Source organism: Capricornis sumatraensis, chromosome 8 (assembly GCF_032405125.1).
Source record: "Capricornis sumatraensis isolate serow.1 chromosome 8, serow.2, whole genome shotgun sequence".
NCBI classification, from domain to species: Eukaryota; Metazoa; Chordata; class Mammalia; order Artiodactyla; family Bovidae; genus Capricornis; species Capricornis sumatraensis.
In genome coordinates, this window is record NC_091076.1 from 26,530,656 (window position 1) to 26,552,493 (window position 21,838).

The following is a 21,838-nucleotide window of genomic DNA, read 5'->3' on the forward strand; positions in this document are numbered from 1 at the left end:
GACAGTATATGTCAGAGGCCCAGTGCAGTGCCTGGCAGCGAGATTGGACCCTGTGGTGATGATGGTCACGGTGACACATTTCAGAAGGGACACATAGGAAACTGTCTAGTTCTGCCCCCGTGAAAGTGCCAGCCCTGGTGTGTGACTGAGGACTGTCCCAAAGTTGCCTGCTGCCTTTTATGGCCAGTGTGCCGACTGCAGAGGAGGTGCTGAGTTTTTCACGGATCTAGAAAAAGAAGGTAACAATCTGCAAAAAAGAAAAGGTCAATCACATGTTTCATTCCATGACATTTGGAAATATTAACACATAATGCGAGTAGCTTCAAACGTTCCTTCCTTATTGGTTGTGTAGGAATTGTTCACTTATAGTGTCTTGTCCAGGTGGAAGTAAAAACAACAGCAACAATAGAAAACCTTATTCATCTCTTCTGTGATAGTTTGTTTCCATCCCTGATAGTTCACGTGACTTGTATTTTCCTTTAATTCTTGAAAAAGTAGAAGTGGCAGTAATAAAAATAAATATCGATAAACCCATTCCACGTGAATGGCCTTTTGTAGACAATAGAAAGGAGACCTGAATTACATTTAAGTGACACTGCACAGAGCTTTGCCAATTAGCTTGTCACCTGTCACTCACAGTGCGTCCGTCAGTCACCATATCAGGCCTTCAAGCTGTCACTGTGAGGACTCTTGGACGGAAGGTGAATTGGGTTCCATGTTGTACAATTAACTGTGGGTTGTGTTTCTTTGCATCATGTTGAGTTAATTTTAGAGTCTGGGAATCCTGATAGGAAGTCACGAGGATTGATGAGGGCTGTGATAACCAGAAGTAAAACAAAGCACATTTTTGTTCTTTACACACAGCTTTTTTGAGCTGGAGAGCAGTGGTCTGAGGGATGAGATTCGCTATCACTACATGCACAGTGGGAGGCCCCGGACAGAGGCGCTTCCGTACCGGCTGGCCGATGGGCAGTGGCACAGGGTTGCACTGTCAGTCAGCGCCTCCCATCTCCTCCTCCACATCGACTGCAACAGGTATGTCCTGGCCTTTGATCTTCTGTGATTGTGCCCTTGAAATCGAGCAATGGGGAGGGGAAAAAACCAATTCCCTCCAAGCCTTGCTGGGGAAGAAAAACCAAGGGACCCTAGGAGTCATTTAACATACCGAATGGGCCATTAGGTGTCCTGGAATGACCAACTGTAATATGCTAAGAAAACAGTTCATTAAAATGAAACCATATGCAGCGATTAGGAAGAAATGTACAAAAGGTTGATTACAGATGGGGGACTATTAAGTACACCTCGGTGTAACTGGCTGGAATTCCTTGGAGCTGTGACTACAGTTAACTGTGATGTATCGTTGTTGAGTCCGTTCCACTTGGAAGCGAATGAGCTGGTCTACCTTCAAATGAATTGAGAAGCCGGTGCTACTGGAGCGGCTAATTCTATTTCACTTCATCAAGCACAGCTTTGCTTAAATATTTTTTCCAAATGGAAACTTCTTAAAGGGGCTATTCTTGGAATCTTTTGGAATTGGTGCCATTTATCCTCTGCAGAGGGATGAGCCTTCTGGTTTATCAGAGGATGGCAGGACTACTTTGAAGATGGGGGTGTAGGGGGCAAGAAGGGGAAGGGAGAGTTTCATTGGATGCTGTGGATTGGGGTGGGAAGGAGATATCTTCCTCCATGTCTGTCCCGAGGAGGAGGTTTACTGCCAGCTGAAGAAAGGACACTATTGGTCTATATTGGTTCACATGTGGCTGGACAGCTGGATGATGGTGGTGAAGGGGGATGTTTTCATTTCCAAAGAACCCACTGAAAGTCTATGAATAGTGAATAGTCCTTTTATAGAGAATCTTTTGTGATGCAAAGTAGCCATGAATGATTGGTCTTCATTAATATTACTGCCAAAGTTTAAATGATTGTTTGGCCACAGGACTTGTTCTTTTAGGCCCTGGAAAATGTACAGGCATGTTGAGGACAGCCTCCATTCTGGGGTCCAATAGAAAGAAGGGGATATTTCAGTGTGCTTGCTACTCCGGCTCTGCAGTCTCTCTTAGGAGAGGACCTGGAAAGGCTGAGAACAGAAGCTAGTGTCAGGTTTAAAGGAAGTTTCACCATCTTAAAGTGAGTCTTGGTCTAGCTTAGTCTATCTATTTGAAGTGCTTTCTGGATTTTCTGGAGAATTGTGGCTTCAACTAGATGTAATGTGTGCCTAGATGACATTTCCATAGAAACAAGTAGCTCCTTTTTACCTTGGGCTGGGCAGCTTGGATGAAGCCAGCTCTCAGCCACTCGTTCCATTTCTACCTTCAAGAACTCACTGGCTCTTTCAATTCTCTAGAACTAAAGTGGCCTGTCAGGTAGCATTTCTGTGTCACCCTACCCACCACCCGTATGTTGCTCAAATGGGAGACAAGAAGGGTCCTGTGTGTCCTTCTATACCATAGGTAAGAAAGAAACGTTGAAGCCCGAGTTTAGTACTTCCCAACTGAAACATCCTGGAGACACTGCTGTTTTCTTGCTCTGCAATTATTTACTTCCTCTTTGTGTAAGTCTTATCTTTTATTTCCCAATAGTCTTCTCTCTAGAGAAGAGAAAAGAGAGGGAGGGTAGTTTGTGCTAATTGAAGGTTCCCTGCCTTTACAAATGCTCTGGTTCCTATGAAATTGTCTCCTCTGCCATCCTCAGACACTTGTTAGCTGTGTGAATTTGGACACATTAATTCCTTTGCATCTCAATGTAATTTGTAAACTGGGACTGTTAGTACTATATGTACTGTTATGCATATTCACAGATGGGAAAGTTAAGTAAGACAATTTGCATAAAGTGCTTTGGGTGGTGCTTGGCCTTTGGCACCCTGGTGGTGGTGGTGGTTGTGACTGTTGTTATTTTTCATTCTGCACATCTGTGGTGACCCGGTGTCTCCAGACTTTCATTTGTCATGTATTCTGGCCTCTCTGCCATGAAAGTAGGGGGAGAACAGGAGAGCTGGAACCCGCAGTGTGCTTTAGGGTCAGCCGCATTTATACATTGGAGAAGGAAATGGCAACCCACTCCAGTGTTCTTGCCTGGAGAATCCCAGAGACGGCGGAGCCTGGTGGACTGCCATCTGTGGGGTCGCACAGAGTTGGACACGACTGGAGTGACTTAGCAGCAGCAGCAGCATTTATACAGAATGGATTTGAGGAGGTTCTAAATACTAGTCCCCTTCTCTGGTGGCTTGTTTTTTATACTTTCATTCGTAGCATGACTTATTTTCCTTTATTTAAGATCTTGGACAGAAAACATAAAGTTGGTGCCAATTAATGATTCATGGACCCAGGACAAATGAGGTTTTTAGACAGGTTAGGGAAAGAGAAGCTGGGAATGACTGGGCCAGGGGATAGGTCAATTTTGATTTTGGTGTAGGAAAAGTCTAGAAACAGTTATAAAACCTGACTATACTTAAGAATTATGGAGAACCAGGGGCCATCTCTGACCTGGTGAATCAGATTCCCTGAGTGTGGAACTACATTCTTCATAAACTCTCTGGGTAGTTCTTATGCAAGCAGGTTAACCTTGGTGCAAGGGCTGGCATTTGAAAACCACTGGTTTAAATAGAGGGATACTTGCGGTTTCCCCAAATGTGGGAAACTTGCCCGCATAATTGGTGGTAGTGGGAAACTGCATTTGTGCTTTCCCTTGAGGGGGAAAAAAAAGAAAGAGGGAGCAGAAACTGCAGAATAGCCTCAGCTGCAATAAATAAGTGAGGGACCCTGGAAATCCAAGTACCTGAAAAGCACAGCCCCAGTGAGGAGGAGGGAAAGTTTAAGGTGAGGAGTGTCTAGTATGTGGAACAAACTTTTCTTCTTTAAGAGTTTCTCCCTAGCCAGCACTGGCTGATTTTTACAATGGCAGAAGCTCTGGGCTCTTTATCAAGATGCTGGTCTACTGTGTCTTATCTAGGCCACCCTTACAGAGAGTGAATTTCAGAAAGGCTGATTTTTATTCTCTAAGCTATGCATTTCATACCAGTGTGAGATTCTTCCTTTTTGATTCCTTTTGCCCTTAAAGTCATGCTTCCTTATTTTTCTCAACCTGTCACCTGCTAGAGCTGTGCTGGCTAGAAGATAAATCGTGATGTGATAGATAACATTTTGGGGTGTTGACTGTGCTAGTGACTGTGCTAAGTACTTTACATATATTAATTTATCACTCTGGCTATTTTTCTCATCTAAAAGTGATGCAACTGAGGTTACATTCTATTTTTGTAACCCTCTGCTGCTAAGAGGCAGCTCTAGGATTTGGACCTGAGTCTGACTTCTGTGTGTCTGCTCTAACCACTAGGCTCTTCAGCTCAACATGAGGGACTGTTGGCACTGGACTTAGAACATGATGGAAGGAAAAAGCCAGACTCAGTGTGAGCAGCTTGTTTTTTACTTCTAGCGTTTTCCTTTCATGCATCTTACATTGCTGATCTTTTGGGCTGGTGGGCAAGATGTGGAATCTTACATAACTCATTGGTTTGGCACAAGGAAAGGGACTTCCGTCTACTGGGCATCTACCATAAGCCAGGTAACGTGCTAGGTGTGATGTAATGGTCCTTGGGGCAGCCATATGGTGTGGAGGCAATTTCATTAGACCGATTTTATAGATTTGGAAGTAGAAAGCCTCCAAGATGGTAAGTAACTCAGTTCCAACCACATAACATAACCATGGAGCTAAAATTCTGAACCAGGATCCAACTCCCCAACCTTTCCCTGCCTACCTGTGCTCTCTGCCTCTGAAATTCACGTCCTTTCCAAGATAAAGTCATAACCATGCCAGGAAGTCTTCCCAGGAGAAAGAAGCTACGAAAATGTGAGGAATCCTAAAAATACTCGAAATCAGAGCAAGATTTCCAGGCAGTTCCATTGTTCTGAGGAACTGGAATGTGGCAGAAACTTCTCCTTTTCTTAGAAATGAGAAACAGAACCTTTTCAGACCTAATTACACAAATTCTCACAAGAAAAGTGACTGCTATTTCAGTTGGTAATCTAACACTTTCTGCCTGTTACTGAGACACACTTTTCTTCCTGCTTCAGCTGGTCAGCTGGGCCTACTTAGAAACTCCCTAAGTGTGGGTAGCAGATTACCTCAAGCTAGACACATTAAAGGAACCACTCAGGTGGGTGGCCAGCCTGACTCTCTCCACTGCCTTAGGTTTTTCTTTTGCTTCCTTTGTATTAAGAGTTGCCAACAAAGCTGAGAAGGAGGCCTGAACTCACATTCCTCCGATTACCCTGCTCCATTCTCAGTTCACCCTGCAGCCTGTTCCAGTCACTCAAAGCCCACGTTCCCCTGACATCTGGGATCCAGTGCATGAGGGTTCTTTTTCCACAAAAGGGATTTTCTTTCCTTCTCTTTATTTGGTAACTTGTAATTTTCAGTCAATCTATCCAATTAAAGCACTGGGCACACTGTCTCTGCTGGGCTGTGGGGATACAAAGAAATAGGAGTTCTTGCCATCAGGAAGTCCTTAGCTTATTCACTCAGTCCTTTTGAATTCTGAAGCCACCAGGGTCCCCCACAGTGACTGGCCCTGATCCTTGGATATTAGAAGAATCGTGGACTCTCATGGAAGCCTGTGAGCAGGCTGTTTAAACACTAATGATAGCAGCTAAGCAGAGAGAAAATGGAAAATAGTCACTCCCAGCATCTTGGTTTTGAAATGACAGTGGAGGAATGGACTCAAAAGTGTTTTCCATTCAAATGGTACATGCATCCAGGCTTCAGCAGGAACTTTCTGCAATACACACGTCTCCCCACTCCAATCCCCCGCCTCCTCTTGCCTCACTGCTGGAACAGTTTCCCTCTTACCCAGTCCCACTGAAATGAAACTCTGAACTCGCACTGCATTTGTTCAAGCTTGTCCAAGTGGACATAGTGCCTGTGCATAAATAAATACACCTGCAGCCCGGTTGTCACTCTGACAGAGTTAACTCGGTGATTGTAGTCAAAACAGCAAACATATTTAGATTTTACCTCTAAAGCTTGGTATTGATTCACTGCAGAGCACATTCAGCTTTTCCATACAACTGATTTTGAAGAACTTGCAGACCCAGAAAAAGAAACTTACTGTAAATCACTGAACAAGTCAGTAATTCAAAGTTTCTGTTACATATTTCAGAATAACTTCACGATATGAGCATTTCTTTGTATCTCTAGGTTTTTCATAATGAAATATGGTGATATGGTGGCATCTTTCCAGAGAGCTCCTAAAGTATTTATAAGCATGTTGTTAAACCAAACATTCCTTAACGTAGTTAAGCCGTGTATAATGTACTACAATGACTTTTCGACAAACATTTGCACTAGAGTAAAGGAGAAATTAAGAGATGACTATCAAAGACCACCACTTCCAAAAGAGCTAGGCCAAGATTCTCAGTCTCCTGCTTCCTGCGCTGATATATTATTTGCTTCACAAACAGGAACACATGCACACAACTCATCAGAATTAAAACTGAGAATGTAGTATATGCCTGATGTCCAGCTAACCTAGCAGCACCCAATCTTCTGTCCTGAGAGACGTGATAAGCAAGGAAAGAACATAGGATATAACCCATGTGTAACTGAATTAATAGTAAAAGGCAACAGTGATGCAAAGAGCTGACTCATTTGAAAAGACCCTGATGCTGGGAAAGATTGAGGGCGGGAGGAAAAGGGGGTGACAGAGGATGAGATGGTTGGATGGCATCACCGACTCAATGGACGTGAGTTTGGATAAACTCCGGGAGTTGGTGATGGACAGGGAGGCCTGGTGTGCTGCGGTTCATGGTGTTGCAAAGAGTTGGACACGACTGAGCGACTGAACTGAAAAGGCGACAGTACAAGGAATGTAAGGCAGTACCTGATGGATTGCTGGTTTTCTAGTAGAGACCATCAGGTCTGGGAGACCACAGGGGGAAGAGCTCCTGGTGACATGGAGTAGCCTCTCAGTTTCTTACCATCCCAGGTCAAAATGCATGACACTCTCTGCAGCTTTACAGTTTTGCCACTGTGATCTGATTCTGTATAAGTTATATGAGAATCCGATTTGGAATGAGGTTCATCTTGTGAGCATGACAAAGCCAGTCATAGGGCCAGTGAGAAAAGACTGTGTATCAGTGAGTGGATCAAGTCGGCAGTGAGAGGCAGCCTGCAGGAAGAGCCAGAGAAGGAAATATGACAGAGGGGAAGAGCTGTTCTTATGTGACCAGGCACATGGTATCTGGTTTATCTGAAACCTGTAATGAATGCTGGACCTCTGTCTTGGTTATAAAATGTGACTTAATGCCACTCATAAAATGTGACAATGTGCAATGAGTGTGAAACCAGGAAATCTGTGTCTTAGACTCTTTGAAGATTCCTCCTGTCCTTTCATCTCCAATCCTTTCTCTCCATCAGAATCTGTGCTTCTGTCTATAAAATGGGATTAATAGTAACTCTTCTACCATATACTTGTTGTAGGAATATAACAAGAGAGTGTGTGCAAAATCCTTAGAAAATTTCAAGCTACTCTATGAACACACAGCGTCATGAAGTACTATAAACATATGCCATCATGTAGCAAAGATGTTTCAGTGTCATACTGGAAATGAAAGCAATTTAATTAAATCTTCACTTATAGAAATAGTGAAGATTTTTTTGTGTGAAGATCCATGTCTCATGGATGAGGACCTGGTGCATAATGTGAATCCATGGTGCAGTGTAGGGTTTGAGGTCCATCAGGTCCCTGAAATTATTCTAACTGCCAAATCCTAGGCATGGTTCTCCAATAGTTTGTCCTTTAGTTCCATGGTTGGTAGTACAACACAATGATAAATGATTTTTATGCCAACAGAGTCCCTGTAAAAGTAAGTAACTGCAGAGTCTCTTTAAAAATTTATTACTGAGGCTGAATGGGAAAGAGAACATCCCCTCCAATGTGATACGATGTTTCCTTGATCCTGGCAGGGCTTTAAGAATGTGGCATGGACCCTTTCCTTTTTACTTCTGTGAGAGAGGAGATTCGGAGATTTACTTCCCCCATTCTCAAACCATGAGCCAAAATGATCACAGCTTTTAGGAGGAGATGTACAGGTGCAGTTTTACTGGATGAGGAAACCACTGTCTTATAATTTCCTGGTGTTCCTAAACAATAGATACTATTTGCATCTCTCCTTTGAAAATCTGGCTTTTTATCACAAACACATTCTGAACTAAGAACTAGAGCTACCAGAATGTTAAATTTGTATGACCCTGGGAAATTCGTTTACTGTCCCTGGATCTTAGCTCCCTAGAAATAAAATGAGAGGCTAGGACAAGATTTCTGAATCTCCTTCCACCTCTACTCTTCCAGGCATATCTCATCACAATGCTTAGAGTATGCTTTTTTTTTTTTTTTTGCCTTCAGGACCCTGGAGAGCAACCGAGCTTGCCATCTTCATAGGGCTGCTTCTGTGGTAGACCAGCAGGCAGCTTGCAGTCATCTAAATTGATTTGTGTGTTGACAGTGCAGCGTGCTGCTGGTGAAGAAAGGCTACTTACCCTAGATACCCAATCTTCGCCCCCCACCTCCCCCTGCTTGCCTTCCTTCTTGCTAGAGTAGATGCTGAATATGCAATTTTGGATATCTAAGGAATGTTGACATCTTATTCTCTCCACCTTGTGCTCTTTCTTTCTTTCAGACATCTTCTGATCCAGACATGTGACAGTGGACAGCCTTTTTGGGGGGTATATAGGCTATCCTTGTTGTGGAGGCCTGGTAGCTTGGTGACCTACAAGATAAAGCAGTATACTGTAGCAAGAGGATGATGGATAGTTGTACTATTAAAAAAAAATGCACACATCCTCTGAATACTGAAGGGAAAAAAGCCTTTGTTGCTGCCAAACCATAGGCACTTAAATAATGGGAGATAATGAATCTAAAGGTCTAGGTGGCCAATGTAATACAGTCCGAACTGTAGATTATTCAACAAAGTAGGTCTTCCCTGGTGGCTCAGTTGGTAAAGAATCTGCCTGGAATGCAGGAGACCCGAGTTCAATCCCTGGGTTAGGAAGGTTCCCTGGAGAAGGAAATGGCAATCCATTCTAGTATTCTTGCCTGAAGGATTCCATGGACAGAAGAGCCTGTTGGGCTACAGTCCATGCGGTCACGAAGAGTTGGACATGGCTGAGTGACTAACACTTTCATTTTCAGCTTAGTAGAAAGTGGCTGCTTAATTGTTAAGGCGCTCAGACATGACCATGTTGGATGTCTCATTCTGGCTGAGACCTGCACACTTGTATTCATGCTTTGTACCCTGCAGCTTATTAAGTCCAACCTCATTAGGGGGATTCCAAGCTTAACTCTGCCCGATCTTCTAATGCCATCAGTAGCAAACCCATTTCTAATTTTGTCTTTTCAAATATCTTTATCTTTTTTCTCTTGTTGCCTAGTGGGTTTAAATATGCTTTTGGTCAACAGTGGCCTCAGTGGCAGAGAGGTAGAAGGTAAAAGGATTAACTCAAGTGGATGATGAGAGAGTGGCCTGCATTTCCCCATCTATCTGCATTCTTCGGCTTTCAGAATTACAAATGGAAAGGACTAAAAAGAAATACAATAGAATCTTCTCTTTATCTGGTGGCTTGTTGGCTACCTGAGGCCATGAGTAGATTAACAGGAAGGTACATTATTGCATACACAGGACCTAAGATGTATTAAAATAAAGGGAAAATAAGACTTCATTTCTAACTTACAGTGATTTCATCTATATGCCTTCAGACACATCTTGAGCTGTGATTTAATGCATGGACATGGGTTTATACAGGAAGGGGGGAAATAGGCTCCAGGAGATATAATGTGTTTTGGTAGGAGAAAATATCAAAGCTTGCATCTTTATTGTTACAGTTCTACTCTGTCCTTGATGATGGATACGTGTGGTTATTCCTTAAAAAGGAAAGCAGCAAGAGAAAACAAACCAGAATAATATGTATGATGGAACTCAATTTCTTAAAAAATGTACATTTATACATTAGTTGTCTCTGTTCCTTTTCTGCTTCACTTGTTGGAAAGGAACACTGGGGAATAAAAAATGCATGAGCCATGAGGACTTTTTAATTGAAAAAGAAAAAGAATTCCAAATACTACATTAGTTTTCTAGTTAGAGCAGGGGTACTGATGTTGTCATTGAAAAGAACTGATTTTCTATACTACTGGAAAGAAATTCATCTATCTCTCTGGGAACTTTAATTAAATTAATGTTATAAATAATAGCAGCCAGAGTGTCTGGATGCAAGGAAACAGATTTATAGCTGAACCTGTTCGGCTGCTTTTCTTGTAGGGGTTATGGTGGAGATGGGGCGTGGGGATGAGGAGGCTTGGAAGGAAAAGGTTTCTGTGAATGTCTTTCCCTGCTGTAACCCCTTTGATTTAGTTAACTCTTGCCCCTCAGCTTATCCTCTTAATTTCTTGTGAGTGTGTCTCCAGTAAGAGCTACAGAGCCCCTCAGCCAGCTGGTTAATGCGTCTGGGCCTCCACCTGAGGGTTTTCCTGGGCAGTTAGAGTGGAAAGAATTTCCCCTCTCCGTAAAGGGTCTGTGTGACGCCATCCCTAACTCTTCCTCAGGAAGGCGCTCCTGCATCTAGTCACTAGTCTGAGGGTATCACTTTCCTGACATCAAATTTCACACATAGGAACCTACAGGCTCGGAGTTGGAGCTCTCAGTGGGCTTCTTTGGGATACTCAGAACACCTATATTACCCAGAAGGGAATTTCATTTCCAGGAGAGGTAAACAGCTATGATTCATCCTGGTGTGTCCCCAGCAGAGCTCATTCAGTTACTCCGTGTTCTCAGGTTGGTGCTGTCTTTGAAGCACAAGCAAGGAGGGAGCTGAGGAATCCATGATTTCAATTTTTTGGATTCTTTGACGTTTTGGCCTCAGAGACCCAGCACCATGCTGGGAAAAACTCAGACTTTTTGCTCAGTCATTGTTGAGTTGAAGGTTAATGTTTTGGACTTTTTTTTTTTTTTTTTAAGTGATCTATATATTCCCTTGATTTTTTTTCTTTTTTTTTGTAAAAGCAGTCTGAGGTGGATGTTCTTGCACCTTATAGATGGAGACTTTTGAGGTAGTGAGGATAGAAATGACTTGTCCAGGAGCTCATGGTTAATCAGTGACAAATGGAAGCCAGAGTCCAGAGGTCTTTCCTTATTTCTTTTTCAGGGAGATTATTCTTTACCAATCCCCTCCACCTTCTTCCCTCTTCTCTTCCTCCATGTTTTTAACACCCCCGTGTGACAAGATATTACTTCTAACTTCTTATGGAATAAGTATAATTTATCCTGCTTATAAACTGAAACCAACAAAGGCCAAATTCCATGTATTACTTTCTCAGACTGAAGAGGCTGGTTACCTCCAAGAACCTTGTTGGGCCAAAATTGACCTTGTTATAAATTCCAACAACTGTTGGTCTTTGGACTCTATAGATAATTTTACATCACCTTTTTAGATTTACAGACTCTCCTTCCTTCCTGGAATCTAGTATTGATAGACAGGTTCACGACTTCAATCCCACAGAGAAATATGGGGTCAGGGCTTCGAATGACCCGTCATCCCTATATAATTTGTATGCTTTGCATGTGTCTGCCTACTGATGTGCAACGGCCAAGGACCTAATCTTAAATCATGACTGACCGCAAATGAGCCATTCGGCCATTTCTTCAAATGTGAAACAGAAGCATTATGCTAGTCTTCAGTGTTGCATGGGTGGTTTTACACTGTTCCAATATAAATTTTGATATTCGCTATTTCAAGGTGATAAACTCTCTGTGTTCTTTAAGGTGACTTTGCAATCACAAGGTCTCATTAGAAACTACTGGTGGTGAAATAAAGGGTTGGGTGGTGGCGGACCCCCACTTAGGAGGGCATTTGTTGTTATTGCTTCTTTTATCGGTATCTAATTAGGTATGTACTAGAGCCTGCAGGAGCTAATAAGAGCAAGGCCTAGGAAGTAGGTGAGCACACTGAATTGTGAGTCTTTTTCACAGGCAACAATCTTTCATGGACATTAGGGTGATACATAAGGACTTCACAGTGCAAACTAGATCACATATTCCCTTCCCACCCTAGCACCCAAATAAGCTCATTTAATGGCTTCTTATAAGCTTAAAGCTAAAGGTCACTATCCTTAATATAGCTTAAAATTTTTATTTGCATAGTCTGGCCCATGTTTCCTTCTTCAATTTCTTTTTCCACTACATTCTTTTAGTTCTTTAAGTACCATGGTCTTTGAAGCCTCAGGATTTCTGTATATGCCATTTCTTGAAAATCAAGTTCACGTCTACTTACCCTTAATTTTCAGGACAAGAGAAAGACGTTTCTTGTGTTTTACTATTTCATCATAAACTGTTTCCCTGCAGAGTGGGTTTTGATCATTTGCTTGAGGTCTGTCTTTCTCACAGGGTGCAGGCCCCCCTCGAGAGCTCACCCTTGCATCACCAGTGTACATCGTAGCGCTGTCACATCATAGGTGTTGTAAATTTCAATGTGATTTGTAAATATCAGGCCTGGGGAAAGACAAAGATAAAGTTACCCTGGCATTTCTGCTTTGAACTTCTGTGGATTCTTTTCTCGAGGAAGGCAGTTAATCTGTAGAAGACTTTCGGTGATTTCCTGGTCTGAGTCACCGCACAGGGTGAGCTGTGCCCAACTTGCAAGTTGAATTTACGTGTATCCTATGTCTGCAGGAGCTCTGGCAGGCACAGGAGAGTAGAGGTAACTTACACTTGGGGCACAAACATAAACTGATCACTGATAGGATTAAGGGGAATGTGCCCTCTCTCTTGGAGAGGAAACACAGTTGGGTACACTTGTCTGGTCTGTGGCCATATCGCCATCATCCAATTCTGTGGGTCTGTTTCTTCAAACTATAGCCGAAGCTCACAACAGGATCTCCCATCAAGCCCATTCAGTAAGCCCTTTGGGCAGGATTCCATGAGAGTCCCAGGCTGTTTTGGTATAGCCTTATTATGAAATTCAATGGATACATTTTTTTCTTTAATTTTCTTAAATTATGTCTGATTCACATATTACACAAAATTAAAAACAAAAAATATAACAAGAAGAAATGTGGGAACACAATTCCAAGCAATAACTGTGGAGTTTGGGGTGAAAACTCTTGCAGTATAGGTTAGTTTTATATAATGGAATATTTATTAAAAGCCTTCCCCATATAAGTGACATAATATGTAATAAAATACTGGATAACTTATAAAAAATGAAATATACAGACCGTTCCAAACCATGTGTTACCAATCACCCTGTCCCTAACTCCTTTGCACAGTTTTATTTCTCTTCTCTAGAATTTTTCTTTGAATATGCAAACATGTTGTTTTCAATAGTAAGACAGCACTGTATGTATTTGTCTTTAATTTGCTTTTTCATTCAACAGAGTAAAGCCTGATGCACCACTGATGTGTAGCAGGAACATATTTAAGAAGAATGAGTGCTGTAGATTAGTCTGGGCAGCTCTGTCCCTTGGCAGTGTGAGGAAGAGTATTTACCTGCATGCTCTAGCCTCATGCTTTGGGCTGTTATCCATGCCTCTGGCCTGTCATGTGCAGCAGTGACATAGCAACAGGGCAGGAAGCCAGGCACCCCTGCCCGTGGATCAGCATGGCCTGTCTCAGCTGTGTCGCTCAGTGAGACCGTGACAATTAGCCTATGCTGAGATGGGAGTTACAGGATCAACGTGGGTGTGTGATGAGGGTCAGATGTTCTGAGCACAGGCATGATGCTGAAGCTTGTTTTGTGTGGCTGGAGTGGAACTGGTGCTGGCCAGGCTCAGGCATCAGGTGAACACAATGAAAGAGTGTCGTTTCATGGTTAAGAGCACACGCTTTTGGAGTTGGTTAGCTCTGAGTTTCAGCTCTGGCTTTGTCACTCCTGTGGGACCCTTGGCAAGTAACAACTCTAAGTCCCAATCATGATAAAAATTGATATAATGCCTCCCTCACTGGGTTGCTGGAATTGTGTCCCTGTGCACATGGGGTCACACAGAGTCAGACTCGACTGAAGTGACTTAGCAGCAGCAGCACAGGAATCAGGGGAGACAGTCCTGGTTGCAAATAACAGGACTTCCTAGGTGGCGCTAGTGGTAAAGAATGAGCCTGCCAATGCAGGAGACATAAGAAACATGGATTCAATCCCTGAGTTGGGAAGATCCCCTGGAAGAGGGCATGGGAACCCACTCCAGTATTCTTGTCTGGAGAATCCCATGAACAGAGGAGCCTGGCGGGCTACAGTCCATAGGCTCACAAAGAGTCAGACATGACTAAAATGACTTAGCACGCATATAAGGATATATAGTGTTTATTTAAGCAAAAAGTTTAGATGAGGCAGTAACTGAGATGAGTTGGTGCTCAGACATGTCATCAGGGGCCAATGCAGTCCTTTTTTATCCATCTACTCCATCATCCTTGCCAGGGAGAAGTGTCTTGAGACAGTGACAAGGGGGAAAGAGGTCGCCATGATTGTCTTAGACCAGCCATCCTTCCTTCCATGGTGCTGGCCCATTGCTCTCTCAGTAAAACTGAGATACTTTGGAGAGAGATGGGGAAATGGCTCTTTTATAGACTGTCAGCAGTGTTGCCGCCACCTTGTATTAATAGTTTAGCACCAGGGCTGTTATTTTAATTGTTCAATAAATGCTGCTGTGATGCTGCTGATGCTCAGTTCCATAATGATAATGGTTTTCCACATCTGGGCAGAACCGACATGAACAAGAGGACAGATACAAGGAGATAATAGGAATAGCTGGTTAACCAGGAATCATTTATATATATGGATGATCCTGCCATCAGGGAATCTTCAAGGCCATGCTCTAACAGGAGATAGGATATGAGTGCATCCGAGAGGCTGGCCTGGCTTCTGTCTCCAGAGCCCATAAATGCTGTAGGCTGGGTAGCTGTTGTTACATCTTTACTTTGGGAAACCTGGCCTCTGTCTGTTGCTGCTGCCCTCTTGGGTCCTTTAACATAGCTGCCCTTTCTACAAGAAGTTCCGTGCAGCCCCATCTGAGCCAGTTCCTTATGGCAGCTTTTTCCCAGGCCTGCCTTCCCTTTTACTCTTACCTTCTCATATTCTCATCTCTCATCTTCTTGGCCTACCTATCCATGGCTTTTGATGCCTGCTGCTTTACCTGATCAGTTTGGCAATTTATTTGGATTTCTTCTCTGTTGACTGACCTCAGAATGTCATAGTTCCCCTGACCACCAATTGCCAGCATCTTCTCTGGCAAGACAGCCCTTTCTGTACTCCATACTTGGGTTTTCTGATTGTCTTGATGTTGACTCCTTCTCATAGCTTGATCTTCTCTTTTCTGCTATATTTAACTACAAGTAGGATCCGGACCCACTTGGCTTGGGAAGGAGGAGGGTGTTGTTGCTTACTCTCTGGAGTTAAGAGTGGTGCACCAATGGACTCAACATCTACAGGTGGGTTCAAGGCTTCACCTGGAGGCAACTTGGATTCCCTTCAGTGGAGAAGAGCATTGTGACAACCTTGAGCATATCACAAAGCTTTCAACATACACATTATGTGACCAAGCCTTGCCCTAAATCTCATCCTTGCAAAGTATTACGTGAAAAAGGTGACCGTATATTTGCAGCATAGGCCATCCTGGGGGCTGACCCAGATTTTGCCTCCATCAAAAGTGACTGTGCTTTGGTGTTGGCTCCAGTAGCCCCTCAAGGGGGAGACAGCCTGGGATGGTGGAAGAAGCCTTGGGGTCTGGGCTGGCTATCTTCCATCTGCCTCTCCAGAAACATCTCTCCCCCCTCTGCTCCACTCTGTCTCCTAGCAGGCTGACCTCTGTGGACTGCATCTGGGAACTCTGTTGCCATCTCAATTTCTTTTTGCATTTTATCAGCAGAAAGAATAGGCTGGAAGTCGGATGGAGGGAGGTGAGACTTTCTACTCTCCTAGCTGTTTCTCTATGGGGTCACATTGGACTGGGTCCCCTTTTCACTGAAAGCCACAGGCGCTATCGAGTTCCTGGCCCCTTTATGCCTCGAAAGGCAAGAGCTCCTGAACCCCGTTCTGTATTTACATTCTCTCTGGTACCATCTCTTGTGCTTTATCTACTCCCTGCTTGTCCTGCAAATACCCCTTTAATTGATTCTCTTTTCAAATGACCAAATCTCAGTAGGGTGACTGTTTCCCATCAGGATCCTTACTGTTACAGGTTCAAAGTTGGAAATGTCAGATTACTCTCTGACTTTACTGCTTCCTAGCTGTGGGTCCTTGGACAAGTTTCTTAACCTTTTTGAGTCCTAGGTTTCTCATCAATAAAAGCAGGGTAGCAAAAATAATTGCTTCTGTCTCTCTCTCCGAGGAGGAACACACAGCGTGAAAATGTCATGTAAACTGTAATGTGGCATGCATGGGGCTGGGGACAAAGGGTGCCGTTCTTGTTGTCTCTGTGATATGCCAGGAGCTTTAAGTGGAAACTGGGGAAAGCTGAAGGCTTTGAGGATGGAGCGCATCGGTCTCTGAGAGGGCTGTGTATGCTCACCCATGTCTCCTGCACAGTTAATGAGAAGCACAGCTGACGGGAGGACGGGACCCCACAGATTATCCTTCAAAGCCAAGCCCACAGGATCTCCTCTTCCATTCACCTCAGCCCACAGGTCCAGCTCATGTGGAATACAGATGAGATCCCCTCCAATTACAGATACATTATCGAGTGGTGACATTAGTCTCTGCTCAAATGGATTCTCTGATAAGGCCTTTGGAAAAATATAATCATGTGGTCGGAAAAGAGGAAATTGTCAAATGGTGCTGAGAGACAGAGATGAAAAGGCCGATCTCTGGGCTTTTGTTTTTCACTATTCAGAGAACACAATATTGCAGGAGTAAACCCTGTTATTTGTGTCTGGGATGATCTGACACTGGTTGCTAAAAAAAAATGGCAGTGGTATTTATATTGGAAATTGCTCTGGACGGCGTGTACCTGAACTTCAAGAGGGATGTGGTGCTGCCTCGGGCTGATCACTCTTGATCATGCCAATCATCTCATCCTCTTTTATTGCCTCTGAAGGACTTTCTCTATGTGAAATTATCTCGATCATTTACCTGTTTACAATTTTACTGTGTCTCATTCTCCCTGAGCCATACCCGTTACCCCTGATTGTTATTGTTCAGTCGTCAAGTTGTGTCCAACTCTTTGTGACCCCATGGACTGCAGCACTCCAGGCTTCCCTGTCCCTCACCATCTCCCAGAGTTTGCCCAAGTTCATGTCCATCAAATTGGTGATGCCACCCAACCATCTCATCCTCTGATGCCCTCTTCTCCTCCTGCCCTCAGTGTTTGCAGCATCAGGGTCTTTTCCAATGAGTCAGCTGTACACATTAGGTGGCTAAAGTATTGGAACTTTGGCCTTCCAGCATCAGCCCTTCTGAAGAGTATTCAGGGTTGATTTCCTTTAGGATTGACGGGTTTGATCTCCTTGCAATCCAAGGGACTCTCAAGGGTCTTCTCCAGCTCTGCAGTTTGAAAACATAAATTCTTCAGCACTCAGCCTTCTTTGTGGTCCAGCTCTCATATCTGTACATGACTATTGGAAAGACCATAGACTTGACTATATGGACCTATGTTAGCAAAGTAATATCTTTGCTTTTTAATGCACTGTTTAGGCTTTCCTGCCAAGAGGCAGTCGTTTTCTAATTTCATGGCTGCAGTCACTGTCCTCAATGATTTTAGAGCCCAAGAAGAGGAAATCTATCACTGCTTCCACTTCTTCCCCTTCTATGTGTCAAGAAGTGATGGGACCAGATGCCATGGTCATAGTTTTTTTTTTTTTTAAAGTTGAGCTCAGGACTCGTGCACTGGGATGACCGAGGGATGGGATGGGGAGGGAGGTGGGAGGGGGGTTCAGGATAGAGAACTCATATAAACCTGTGGCTGATTCATATCAATGTATGGCAAAAACCACTTCAATATTGTAAAGTAATTAGCCTCCAACTAAAATAAATAAATTAAAAAAATAAAGTTGAGTTTTTTAAGCTGAATTTTTCACTGTTCTCCTTCATCCTCATCAAGAGACTCTTTAGTTTCAATTCACTTTCTACTGTTAGAGTGGTATCATCTGCATATCTGAGATTGTTGATATTTCTCCCAGCAATCTTCATTCCAGCTTGTAACTCATCCAGCCTGGCATTTTGCATGATGTGCTCTGCATATAAGTTAAATAAACAGGGTGACAATAAATAGCCTTGTCATACTTCTTTTCCAATCCTGAATCAGTCAGTTGTTCCATAGTGTTCTAACTGTTGCTTCTTGACCTACATACAGGTTTCTCAGGAGACAGGTAAGATGATCTGGTATTCCTATCTCTTTAAGAGTTTTCCATAGTTTGTTGTGATTCACACAGTCAAAGGCTTTAACATAGCCAATGAAGCAAAAGTAGATATTTTTCTGGAATTCCCTTGCTTTCTCTATGATCCAGCAAGTGTTGGCAATTTGATCTCTGGTTCTAAATCCAACTTGAACATCTGCAAGTTTTTGGTTCACGTAATGCTGAATCCTCCTAGCTTGGAGGATTTTGAGCATAACCTTACTAGCATGGGAGATGAGTGCTATTGGCTGGTGGTTTGAACACTCTTTAGTACTGCCCTTCTTGGCAACTGGAATGAGGACTGGCCTTTTCCAGTCTTGTGGTCACTGCTGGGTTTTCCAAATTTGCTGACATATTGAGTGAAGCACTTTAAGAGCATCCTCTTTTAGGATTTGAAATAGCTCAGCTGGAATTCCATCACTCCACTAGCTTTATTGGCAGTAGTGCTTCCTAAGGCCCAGTTGACCTCACACTCCAGGATGTCTGGCTCTGAGTGAGTGATCACAGCATCATGGTTATTCAGGCCATTAAGATCTTTTTTTGTACAGTTCTTCTGTGTAATCTTTCCGTCTCTTCTGCTGCTTTTAGGTCTTCACCTTTCTTTATTGTGCCTGCCTTTGACGAAATATTTCTTCGATATTTCCTATTTTCTTGAAGAGATCTCTAGTCTTAGCTTTCTGTTGCTTTCCTCTGTTTCTTTGCATTGATCACTGAAGGAGGCCTTCTTGTCTCTACTTGCTGTTCTCTGGAACTCTGTCTTTAGTTGGGTTTACCTTTCATTTCTCCCTTGCTCTTTGCCTCTCTTCTTAGCTCAGCTGTTTGTAAAGCCTTCTCAGACAACCACTTTGCTTTCGTGCATTTCTTTTTCTTTGGGATGGTTTTGCTTGCTGCTCCTCGTACAATATTATGGACCTCTGTTCATAGTGCTTCAGGTGCTCCATTTACTAGGTCTAATCCCTTGAATCAATTTGTCACCTTCACTGTATATTCATAAGGGATTTGATTTAAGTCATACCTGAGTAGCCTAGTGATTTCCCCTATTTCTTTTAGCTTAAACCAGAATTTTGCTATGAGGAGCTCAGGATCTTATTTTTGCTGACTGCATACAGCTTCTTTATCTTTGGCTACAAAGAATGTAATATATCTGATTTCAACATTGACCATTTGGTGATGCCCATGTGTAAAGTCATCTCTTGTGTCGTTGCAAAAGGATGTTTGCTATGACCATTGCATTCTCTGGGCAGAATTCTTTTAGCTTTTACCCTGCTTCATTTTGTACTCCAAGGCCACACTTGCTTGTTACTCCATTTCTAGGGGAAAAAGATAATAAATGGCCCTATATCATGGATTTAATTGAACTAATACATAGAATGCATATAGGTTTATGGGTGGTACATAGTGAGTGCACAATTATTTTTAATAACAGTTATAACAGAAAGTGGAAGGAGAGGGGGAAAATGCTATGAAACAAAATTCAGTGAATCCTAGCCAGGAGATGAGATTTGGATTCCAGCTCTGGTACACAGCTATGTGACCCAGAGGAAGGACTCCCCTTCTCTGGGCAGCATGCAAAATGAAGAGCTTGAACCTGATGCTCTCTGGGTTTCTCAGACTATGATTATGTTCCTAGACCTGGGCTTGAAGGATACACAGTATTTTTATGTTAGCCCCTGAGGGCTCAGATGATGAAGACTCTGCCTACAGAGTGGGAGACTCAGGTTTGATCTCTGTGTCAGGAAGATACCCTGGAGAAGGGAATGGCTATCCACTCAAGTATTTTTTGCCTGTAGAATTCCATGGACAGAGGAGCCTGACGAGCTATCGTCCATGGGGCCACAAAGAGACGAACATGACTGAGTGACTAACACTTTCGTTTCATGGTGTGCAGAGGGGAGTGATACCTTTCCTTCCCATCTCATTAAAATTACAAGATTGAGACATAGCATGACCTAAAATTCACAGCAAGGTGACCTCTTTTCTGCTTCTCCATTGTTATCACTTCCAGCTTTCTTTCCTACCTTTTTTTGTTCCAGCCACACCTGAGAAGTTGATTTTATTGGAACATTTACACACATACCTGCCTCAGGACTTCTTTACTGCTTGCTCTGCCTGAATTTTTTTTAATGTATTCCTATATAGTTCCTTAATGTAGTCAAATGATTTCTCATCAGTGAAACTATTGCTGTAATAGGAACTCTCCCACTACACTGTTCTCCACCTCATTACTGTTTTCTTCTTGGCATTTATCATTTTGCATGTTTATTTGCTAATTATGTATTTGTACCTCCCCCTCCCCTTTCCCCAAAGGTCAGCAGTTTTTCTGACATCTGTATCTTCACTGCGGACAGTGCTTATATCATATGTTGGTTGTTTTGTATCTTATGTTACTCGCTGTTAAGCCCTTTACCTTAAATATGCAAGCGGTACAAAACCAAATTGAACTGAAAACAACAACAAAAATGAAGCAGATGACAATGATTCTCTGATCCACCAAGTGGTTGAGCACTGGAGTCACTTGTGCAGATGGGCATGCAAGGCCACAAGAATATGTTGGAGATTTTCTGCAGTAGGCACGTAGCAGGGATGTTTTTGGCCTATTAGGGAGTGCTACTGGGTCTCTTCTCTTGACTAATGTTTTGGAGTCTGTCCTGTAAAGTGGGTGGGATGGAGTGGAGGGCATAGTTGAGGAAGAAGACTGAGGGCCACCACCCTGTAAAGCAGCTACTACAAGGCAGGCCCCATGATTTATGTCATTTTACTTCAATGTCACTTAAAACTTAGGAGGCATCTATTACCTCTTCATTTTAAAGATAGATTGAATGACTGTCAAACTCTCTTAGCTCCAAAAAGTTAGAGCTGGACATGATGGCACAGAAGTCTCATTGGTGGGGAAGGAAAGGTGAGGCATAAGAAAGTTAGCTCTAGGTTTCTCTTCAGATATTACATTCTTCAGTTCAGTTCAGTTTAGTTGCGTCCGACTGTTTGCGGAATGAATCACAGGGATGCCAGGCCTCCCTGTCCATCACCAACTCCTGGAGTTCACTCAGACTCACCTCTATCGAGTCAGTGATGCCATCCAGCCATCTCATCCTCTGTCGTCCCCTTCTTCTCCTGCCCCCAATCCCTCCCAGCATCAGAGTCTTTTCCAACGAGTCAACTCTTCGCATGAGGTGGCCAAAGTATTGGAGTTTCAGCTTTGGCATCATTCCTTCCAAAGAAATCCCAGGGTTGATCTCCTTCAGAATGGACTGGTTGGATCTCCTTGCAGTCCAAGGGACTCTCAAGAGTCTTTTCCAACACCACAGTTCAAAACCATCAATTCTTTGGCGCTCAGCTTTCTTCACAGTCCAAGTCTCATATCCATACATGACCACTGGAAAAACCATAGCCTTGACTAGACACACCTTTGTTGGCAAAGTAATGTCTCTGCTTTTGAATATGCTATCTAGGTAGGTCATAACTTTTCTTCCAAGGAGTAA

The 21,838-nt window shown here is 43.1% G+C and overlaps 1 protein-coding gene across 1 annotated transcript in view; it reads left to right on the top strand.

The window, feature by feature from the left end:
* The window catches only part of NELL1 (neural EGFL like 1), a 999,502-nt gene that overhangs the window by 156,118 nt on the left and 821,546 nt on the right, over window positions 1–21,838 (top strand). The window contains exon 3 of the mRNA XM_068977360.1: window positions 865–1,035. Within this exon, the coding sequence (XP_068833461.1) occupies window positions 865–1,035 (171 nt within the window). The remainder of the gene's footprint in view (window positions 1–864; window positions 1,036–21,838) is intronic.